The 10,260-nt window shown below is 38.5% G+C and overlaps 1 protein-coding gene across 1 annotated transcript; it reads left to right on the top strand.

Annotated features, from left to right (window-relative positions):
* The first annotated feature begins 392 nt into the window (after nucleotides 1–392).
* On the top strand, nucleotides 393–1,450 carry LOC125377894. The gene is made up of 3 exons (XM_048391978.1): nucleotides 393–434; nucleotides 657–717; nucleotides 1,059–1,450. The coding sequence occupies exons 1-3, from the start codon at nucleotides 393–395 to the stop codon at nucleotides 1,403–1,405; spliced, it is 450 nt and encodes a 149-aa protein (XP_048247935.1). The 3' UTR covers nucleotides 1,406–1,450.
* Nucleotides 1,451–10,260: the final 8,810 nt, after the last annotated feature.

Raw genomic sequence — 10,260 nt, 5'->3', positions numbered from 1 at the left:
ACCGCTTGGCTACCCACCGCCCCAGTATCAATGCACACGATGTGCATACTGATGATTCAATTCAAACCAACCAGTCGTTTAATGCACCTGGACCAGAAAGCAGGCCCAGTGAATGAAACACTTATTTACACCGTCACTATTTCACCCACACACACACACCAAGATTGAAATGGTTTATGAAATCCGAAAATCCGCAGTCCGAGAGCTGGAACAAGATTGTCACCTGTGCCTCACAGGGCCTACAACAATTCCCGTACAGCAAGCAGGGGGAATCCCTTTTCCCTATTCATATGTGTTTAATGTAGTTGTGTTAAGTTGTCATATTGTCGCGGCGACTGAGGGATACACATGTATGTTTCATTTTCTCACTAGACGTCGTAGATACAGGCAGCATGGGTAATATTGTTTCATACTGGTCAAGATTCAGATATCAGGTAAGTCAATATTCCCTTCACGTATTTTCCCAACAATTAATGAATATGTACACGTGCAATTGCGACTTTATGTTTATTTATGCATACTAGTGAATGTAACATTACCCTACTTCTTGTGACGCTACAGTTCTCAATCGTGGTTTAAAACTGGTTTAAAGTTTACAATATGCGGGATCCAAGCGTCACCAGGAATATGCCTCATTGTGTTAATTTTGATTCCAGAAAATGTCCAAGACAGACGACCACATAACCTGCTATTATAACCATCATCTCGAACTGAGAGGTACGTTCAGTCGCATTTATCGATTTACTAAATGCAAGATATGGATTGTGTGTCACGTTATGCTTTATCAGATGCAAGCTTGACATTATTCCAATTGTCTGTGCATCCACCCAAACGTTTTCTTTACACGTTGTGGTACATTTACACACACAAACACACATACACACACACAAACACACACACAAATACACAAACACAAACACACACACATACACACGCACACACACACACAAACACACACACACACACACACACACACACACACACACACACGCACATGCATTCATGCACACACACATACACATGTGGAGAACATGCTTATTGTCAGATGATTCTTGTAGGTACAACACCCTGGAACCAAGCATATGCTGTGAATGAAGAGAGGCTGAATATCCCTGTATCTGAAAGAGATCTCAGCCTTGTTGCAAGTCACATTGGGATAGGGTTTGAGTGTGTCGGCATCGAACTTGGACTTACTCTCGTGGTTATCGAACAAGTCACGTTTGCACATCCATGTTCACTGTACATGCAGGTTGTACACATGCTTACGAAGTGGAAGGAGAAGAATGGAAGATCTGCCACCAGCCTGGTCCTCGTCAGAGCATTGTGGAGATGCAACGAGAAATGTACGATTGAGTGGGAAGACATTCTGATCATTCTTCAGGGACCGTCCACTAAGTCAGGTTAATAAAGTGCTGCTCTGAACAACCTTCTCAAGTACAGTTATCACTGATTTATTGATTGGGAGGATATTCTCAAGACCCTTCAGGGACTAAAATCTATTTCTGCGTAGCCATGCACCTGCATGTACGAATCGCATTTAGAGGAAACATCCGCTTTGAAATATCGAGTCGCAATACTAGATTCACTGAGGTTTCTGTGCACAATTTGGGATCATGACTGAACTGAATGATTTTTGCTTCCTCGTGCAAGTTGCGCACTGAACACTCATCATATGTACAGTTATCATTAATTTGCCGTATATAATACATTGTGATTGTATTTGTATGTTAATAAACTGCTATGATGTCCTTTGTAAGAACTGGTCATTCTGCCTCTTGTGATATTCGCGGAACAGTGACCGAGGGATAACAAGCTGTGCTCTAAACGTCATCCGTAGTCCGAAAATCCGGAAACATAATTGCCTCTCACATGACAAATGTCCCGACTGTATTAAGGATTGAAAATTCTAAATATTTTTAGAATGTAATTTCAAGGGTACTGTCTATCTGTTTATTCTGATTTTGAACATTATTATAAGGTTTGCCGGTTGTAGAATCGTTTTTGATTCATTAAGGACGCCATTTTTTTCTGACTTTATATATTAGCTCTATTCTACTTGTAAGGTCATGAGCTATAGTAGTTTTCAGGAATGATGACAGGTTATGACAGGTCACCTTGTGCAGCAACTGGGGTGTGATCACATCTATAGAGAGATGCGCATCATCAATGCAGCATGGGCTGAGATATATATGGACATAAACATTTTCCTTAAAACATGCTTCCTATGTATATGAACCAGTACCCCATAGTAATGTCTAAACAACGCCGAAATATAGCCTGGTAAATAACAATATGCAAAATTTTCTATTGGTCTTATGGCTTAATATACAATAAATATTTTTTTTAGATATATGAACAATTATTGATTATGCATGTGTTTGCTGGTGCTTGTTTAGATTGATAACAAATGACAACTGTTGCCATGTTTTCTTCAGTCGTTATAATGCACAAATCTTATATCACAGAAGCAGGTACTTATGTGACAAGACATTGCCTCGGACATACAATTTATATTATATTTTGTTATTTCAGTCGAACGGTCATTATTGAACAAATTGTCATGCCTATTTTCTTCTTCGCAAATCTAACAAATAAAAAGAAAAGCGATAACATTATCATGTATTTTTTAATTACTATCACATAGTTATGATACCAAGTGTTAGCGTAAAGATGAACGTGTCCTGTCCCACTGGTTGCACCGTCTTAAAAACATGGAAGCGAAAAGCCAGTGTTATTCAGTGCGAACAAACACGGGCTCATATAGTCCAAATCGGACCCTGCATCGCACGTCATTTTGCCACTGATGCTTCCAATTTGGAAATGTCCTCTTCACCTACCGTAAAACGTAAAACACCTTTGCTTGTAGACTGAGAAGGATTAACGGAAGAGATTGGCGCCAAGACGAAGTATGTGTTGATACAGTTGTGACTGTTCTCTCATCTCTACACTACAGAAATAGATTTGTATTGGTGATAAAACTAGTGGCTGCAACAATTCGATTTTATGTGTACAATATTCAACAATATAACCTCTTACATTTTATAACTTTCATAGGACTAAGTATTTCAAGTAAGGTTGAACCATCAAAGGCCTGTTCAAGTCATTTCCATCATTTTATGGTAGACATTCAGAGGATTTTATCAAACATAAAACGCTGCTTGTCAACATCATGCGCGAGGCTTTCCCTTGCCATGACATTACAGGGACGTTTCAATCCTCCTAATAGGACTCATTTGAAATGATGGGATGGTCACGATTGCTCATGATAATGATCACTGGTCTAGAAACAATTATGTTCAGGCCAACGTCGTGGCAGGAACATTGCACACTTACTTCAGTAAATTTGTGGGAGTGGCGGGCCTCCCAAGTAGATCTAGAGCAGGACATGCTCAACATTTTCACGGAAACCTGCTGAAAGCAGATCGTTAAGAAAGGTTTGTTTTACTCATTCTTCATTATATATCTTTCGAAGATTGTATGAATACATTTTCTACTGAAATTGTCTGGTAGTTTGTTTTTAAGCTGTTGAATAATATAGTTTGGTAACTGAGTTAGGTTAATTCAAAACATATTCCATATCAATAAGTGTTCATGAAATCAGAAGTCAAACCAACTCCTTCAAACTCCCTCAGCTGAGACTCCCCGGGTAACAACATCTATGTTCTGGCTGAATGCGTTTGTTTGAGAGGCCAGCGGGTCTGGAATTGCCTTTCAAATGATTTGCGAAACGTTGAATCATATATAGATTTCTGCAGGCTTCTTTGGAATTGGTTAGGCTCCATATAGAAATGCTCTATATGTAAAGCTGATACATGATTGTCCCCTGTGGTTTCCTGTATTTCTCTTTAACTGTTTTACTGTACTATGTTTTAGCTTCCCATGCCCATGTTATCATTTCAGTTATTTTTTCTCTTAAACTGTTTTGGCGGAATAACAGCTCTCGGGAACTAATAGTATAATCTTACATCTAATTACAGCCGTTAAATAACATTTTGTGTCTCTTGTATTTGTCATATAGGTTCAGCACACTGTGATAATGGAAAACTCAAGACTTCAGTGACTAGACAAGATCTCGGCCTTGTTGCGAGACATATCGGGATCGGCTTTGAGTATGTCGAGATTAAATTTGGGCTCAGCGTTGTGGCTATCCAACAGGGCAGAGTTGCACACCCATGTTCAATGTATATGCAGATCTTGATTATGCTCACGAAATGGAAGCAGCGGAATGGCAGTTCGGCCACCTATCTGGTCCTGGTCAAAGCACTCTGGACATGTAAAGAGAGATGCACGATCGAATGGGAAGACATTCTCAACATCCTGCAGTCACTGTAATCTCAGTAATAATATACATTCAATAAATGGTGGAATCATGATATTTTGATATCGATATCACCCCTCCTGTACATCGATCAGATGTGTCGAGGTAAAAGTGGCTATGTGATTTGCCTTCATGTATAGCAAATATATATAGTAATCACACCTATCGGGGGATTTTTCCGCTCCCTTTCTGGCCTGTGTAATAATATGAAATCCTAAATTCGGAGTGCTTTGGTTTCCATTTGATCTGTGAAATATCGCTCAGGTGTATACAAAGAATAATGAAAGATCGTAGTCTTGTGTTTTATCATATTTCAGTTAACTTCAATCGGGAGGAACATACACTACAATGATGAGCTCGGTAATGCGAACAACAATGATTTGTCACATATCCAACACTTCATTTCCACGACTCAATGTGGTGTCTTAGTAGTCTGATGCGTTGCAGATAGCTGTACATAATCAGCGTGACGAAATCCTATGATTGTGAGTTCGAATCCCAGATTTGTGCTGATTATGATTGTCGGTTTGTTAGAAACATATCCATGATCGGAGGTTCTGTCAAAGTGGTAAATGTGAATGATCTGCGCTACAGTTTTCCTCCAAGTTAAGTTGACACTGCATAAAATAACACATACTTTTGATAAAGTCAGATTCGAAAAATCTGCTTTACGTTTGGCAGATATTTCTAATTATTCTCTGTGCTGTTCCATCATATCTCCATTTCAGAACGTTGATATATGATTGGTTCACGTGATCTTGATAAAATACTATGTATTCTGCCTGGGTGGAACATAAATGTCTCAGCGGGAGAATAATCGCTTATACCCCGCCACGAAGAAGACAGGCATCACGTGATCCCTGAGCGGGAGAATGAATCCCTTCAACCCCTCTTCGAAGCAAAAAGCCGCACGCTTTTTCCGAGTCAGTGAAAGTCGCGTGACATAGCACAAGTTATCCTCAGCTCAATCGAACATCTATTTTCTATCAACTTTGATTTTGCTTCAATTCTTTAACAAGTGCAACATGTCAGTAAGATACATTCGTTTTAGCAGTACCACGAGGGGTTCATGTGGTTTATGCGTCCCGCCCTAAGTCCTGAAACGTCGTACCGCCCGCTTTACTATTTACGCACAATTTAACTTTAACAGAGTACCACATACTACAGGTGATGCATAATTCTCACACGAAACAGAATAATAAAAGTAACCACTATTTTGTATGCAGTCGTTATACCAAGGTTTTTAACATTTTAAATATTATGTCCACATACCACAAGTGCATCACACGTGTCATAAACGTTATTGTCATGTTGAGAATCGAACCCGACGTAGTCGATCGTCAAGCCATTCAAGTAAGCCTGTGTCCGGGTACACGAGAAGGTAAATATATTTTCTTTGTAAATGGAAAATTTCACTTCATTGGTCCAAAAACCTGTCCCATGTATACTTCAAATGTATAATTTATTCAGTCACCAATTACTTAATATCTGACAATTGTTCTGATGATCACTTCGCCTGTGTAACGTGGGTACGATATATTAACCATAAAATATTGAGTTTATCTGGGATAATCGTACATTGTTGTATGCTATAACCATTCTGCATATTCCTCTTCAACTGATGAAGATTAGGTTTAGATTAGGTATTCCTTTTATAATAATGAACAGAATGTTAACTACACATGATCCCCCAGTCTTCGCGGGATGTTTCGGGAGTAGATGCGAGGTGACTGAACTGCTTCCCATGCACATCGACATCAATCAAACAGTAGAACGTTCCACTAGACAATTAGTTCAAAGGAAGTTCTTCGTTATGCACTCATGTCTCAGTGAGACATCATTTATATCTATTCTGGCGGAGGTCAATTTTACACTACGTATTGATCACTGCCTGGTTATCTTATGCATTATTGACAACTAAACAAGTTCAAGTGTTTTGGTGCTAACTTATATGATGAGACATGTGAATGTAGACAACATGTTATATCATTTCCTCAATATCACTGCTCATATTTCCCCTCATTTCTTCTTCATATTTTCAAGCCCATTCAGCACGTATAATCGTATACACCCTCTACTGACACTGCCGCGAACTCATAGTATGTCATTTACTTATCAGCACAGCAACGTAACTGTTCCTATGTACTGTGATCAACTGGAGAATGACATCATATATCCAACCAACCTTCCCGCACAACACTGACACAATGTACACATTCCGGTATGTACAGCTCCTCTAGCGACATGTATTTACATGTATAACATTTTGTCGGATTTTCGGATCGATGATTTTAGTGTGGAAGATCGGTTTGATCTAATTGATCTTATTACGGCGTAAGCTTCCAACACTTACCGATGTATATACATATCGTGTTCCTTGGTAATATTGCTTTGAGACACATATATCATATGCAAATGTTTTTTTGTTTTTACATCCTTGCCAAAATACATAGACTGAAGACAGAACCATTTATAATCGTAACATCAAAAGTAATGTGATGGAATGGTTTTAATGGTTCTTGTCTTGATCAGTTTCTGCATACCGTGTATTGATGATAAGGAAAATGAGAACACGCGTATCTACAGATGATCTGATGAAAGCCAACATAAACAATTAACTGAATAAACTTAAAGAAGTGTATTATTTACTGCACCTGAACAAGACAGATGGCCCAGGGAAGACTAGTATCGATATGACTTGCGTGCAAGTATGATCCAAACACACGTGAAACTCTTATGGATCACAACTTCTCTATTGTTTGTAACGACATTTGAGGGCTACTTCGTCTCCCTTCACCTGCATCGTCACACGATGAACGGGCAAGAAGTTGTCATCCAAACACCTTTCATTTTTTCACATTCTTCCAACTTCTAAATGGCTATAAAGACACGAATGAAGCAAGGGTTTATAATACCGGCACAAGTATTTTACCCATGCCTATCAGCCTGATATAGCGAATGCAATCCTAAAATCCGAAGTCTGCGAACTGCGATCCGAAAACAGATTGTAAGTTGCCTGTGAATGACAATTCCCTACAAAAGTAGGGGAATCACCTCACGCTATACCCATATATAAAGACCGTCAGAAGACGACACTATCAGATTGTGTCAGCTGACTCTGGGATACACATGTGTGAAGTAGAGGCATAAATACTCACAGCATGGGTAATAATGTTTCATGCTGGTCAAGATTCCGATATCAGGTGGGTCAAGATTGTATATATACAGCCACAGGCATATTTCACGTTCTTTCCCGATTCGAACATTAACGTATCAGTGTTTATAATGCGCGTCGGCGTGTGTAAACGTGCATTTGTTTTTGCATTGTTTTGTTTGGTTTAGTTTATGAAAGATGATCCTCATTGTTTTATTGCTATGATGGTGTAGCTATCAATCGTGTTTAAACCTGTGTTTATTCGATTCCAGAGACTGACCACCACAGGGAACTCGATAAACTGCCATGATAAACGCGACCCGGCAGAGAGAGGTACGTTGGAACACATTGTTTCAATTTTTTAGTTTCACTGAATTGAAACGATCTGTTTGTGTTATAATATTTGATGAAGTATAGCTCTATGAGTACCACAATGATTTTTTCCACATCAACATATGGATGAGTGGATGAATTGATGGACGGGTCGTATTTTTTGTTTTTGTTTAGTGAGGCTAATTTAGAATAATGAAAGCGAACTGAGTTTTGTTACATCTGTGGCAGTGTTGTAAATATGCATATTTTCTGTATTTTATATATTTGTATACATGGAATACATATAATGTTTTGTAATGAAATGGTGTTTTAACCTTTAATTATGTTGAATTAAATAAACCTGTATGGCTGCTGTATTCTACAGCTCTGTATAACGACTTGTTCTCTGCCCGGAGTTTTCTTTTATTTTAACTTTTACTGGTTGTGGGGTAGAGTAGGTAGCTTGGGTCGGTCCTTTGTTTGGTATAGCTTGCGCCTGATTTGCCTTGTTTCAAATACTAACACCCAGCATTTAACCAGCACACCAGCCACTACACCTTGCCATGCGGACAACAAATTTCTGCTCTGTGTAGTATTTTCATCTGAGACCGTCCAAATAGGTTAGTAATGTTTCTATACGTATTGTAATAATGTAATTGCATCTATTTGTGTAATCAGTTGTAGTGTTACTCAGTCTTAATACATATGTAGGTAGGTCATTACATGTAGTCATATAATTGCAGCCATGTAAATGTTTTAACTAGGTTAGCACTGTATATCTTCACCTTTCCTAAATGTTTCATTTGAGAATGAATGAGCGAGTGGGTATGTATTTATGATGTATGTGTTTGCTTATGACAATGTTATTTATGTATAATGTAAAGCATTCATTGGTATGTTATGTGTAACACATAATTCATGTTTTCTACGGTAACCCGTTTTACCTAAGTAAGTATATTTGTCTTTGTATTTGTATTTAGATGCAGGCACCATAAGTCCTGTCACATTGCGTTGGTGAACACAGTTCCCGTCCCAGTTTCACCTACAGGGTATGCTTGTGTTTTCTTGTGTATTAATGAAATTAATTAATTGTATTTATCATATTATTACACATGTATAGGGATACAAATGTATATATAGTTATTGTAAGTTATAACACATCCTTCAATGTATTTGTTGAAAGCAAGAGTTCTATCTATTTCTATGATGTCGTCGGTGTGACGATGTGAATGAATATAATGTGATGTACTCTTATATATCTGTGTTTGTGTATATTAACATACATATATATTTACGTGTATATATATCTTTACATTTAATATGTTTCAGGGCGATTGTGTGTTCTGATAATAAATCCTCACGACAATTAACGACCTGTGTTATTCATAAACACCCCCGGTTACACATCCATCAAACACAATGTACACAAGTAAATAGGTAGTTTATTGTGAGTTTAATGTTGTAGGGCCAAGACACCCGAACCAAGCATATGCTGTAAATGACGAGATACTGGATACTCCTGTGTCGGGACGAGATCTCAGGCTTGTTGCAAGTCACATCGGGATCGGGTTCGAGTCTGTTGGCATCGAACTTGGACTTACTCTCGTGGTTATCGAACAAGTGACTTTTTCACATCCATGTTCACTATATATGCAAGTTGTACACATGCTTACAAAGTGGAAGGAGAAGAACGGGAGAACTGCAACCAGCCTGGTCCTTGTCAGAGCACTGTGGAGTTGCAATGACAGGTGTAACATTCAGTGGGAGGACATTCTCTACATCCTTCAGGGACCGTCCACCTTGTCTGTGTAATCAAGTCGGAGAGCTGTATGCACATGACGCTGTCTTGCTTTACGCTGTGAATACACGAGTGGGTATATAAGTAATCGTCACTGAGTTTCCCCGACCACATACAGAGAAATCATGCCTACATTTATGTTCTCTCATATACTAGCGCTGCACTGAACAGTCTTCTCATGTACAGTTATCATTGATTGATTGGGTTCCCGCTTTGAAATATCGAGTCGAGATGCTAGGTTCACTAAGGCTTTTGTACATAAATTGGGATCCTGACTGATCTGAATGATTTTCTGTTTCCTCAAGTTGCACACTGAACACTCTTCATTTAAATAGTAATATCTTTTCCGTTTGTAATACATTGTGATCCTATTTGTATGTGTTGAGAATAAATGCTTTTAATAAATTGCTGTGATGCCTTTTGTAACTACTTGCCTTTCTGTCTCTTTTATTTGAGGATGAACTAGCGAGGGATGATTACATGTGGCCTAAACGTCATCCATAATCCGAAAATCCGGAGACATAATTGCGTCTCAAATAACGATTTGACTCTACAATGTCCGGTCACGATTGAACAGTCAAATTATTTGTGTTATGTTGTTCCAAGTGTACTGTTTATCTGTTGTATCTTATTTTGTACAATTTCACAAGGGTTTGCTGGTCGTAGAATCTTGCTGAT

The sequence above is a fragment of the Haliotis rufescens genome, unplaced genomic scaffold (genome assembly GCF_023055435.1).
Source record: "Haliotis rufescens isolate VD_foot unplaced genomic scaffold, xgHalRufe1.0.p SCAF_103, whole genome shotgun sequence".
NCBI lineage: Eukaryota > Metazoa > Mollusca > Gastropoda > Lepetellida > Haliotidae > Haliotis > Haliotis rufescens.
The sequence above is the reverse complement of the archived record's forward strand: the minus strand, read 5'-3'. Positions and strand labels throughout refer to the sequence as shown.

Excerpts from the sequence above, each read along its gene's own strand:
- LOC125377894 (XM_048391978.1), top strand. The coding sequence starts at position 393 with ATGGGTAATATTGTTTCATACTGGTCAAGATTCAGATATCAG. Across the intron at positions 435-656 it reads GGTCAAGATTCAGATATCAG|AAAATGTCCAAGACAGACGA; the intron begins GTAAGTCAATAT and ends TTTTGATTCCAG. Across the intron at positions 718-1,058 it reads CCATCATCTCGAACTGAGAG|GTACAACACCCTGGAACCAA; the intron begins GTACGTTCAGTC and ends TGATTCTTGTAG.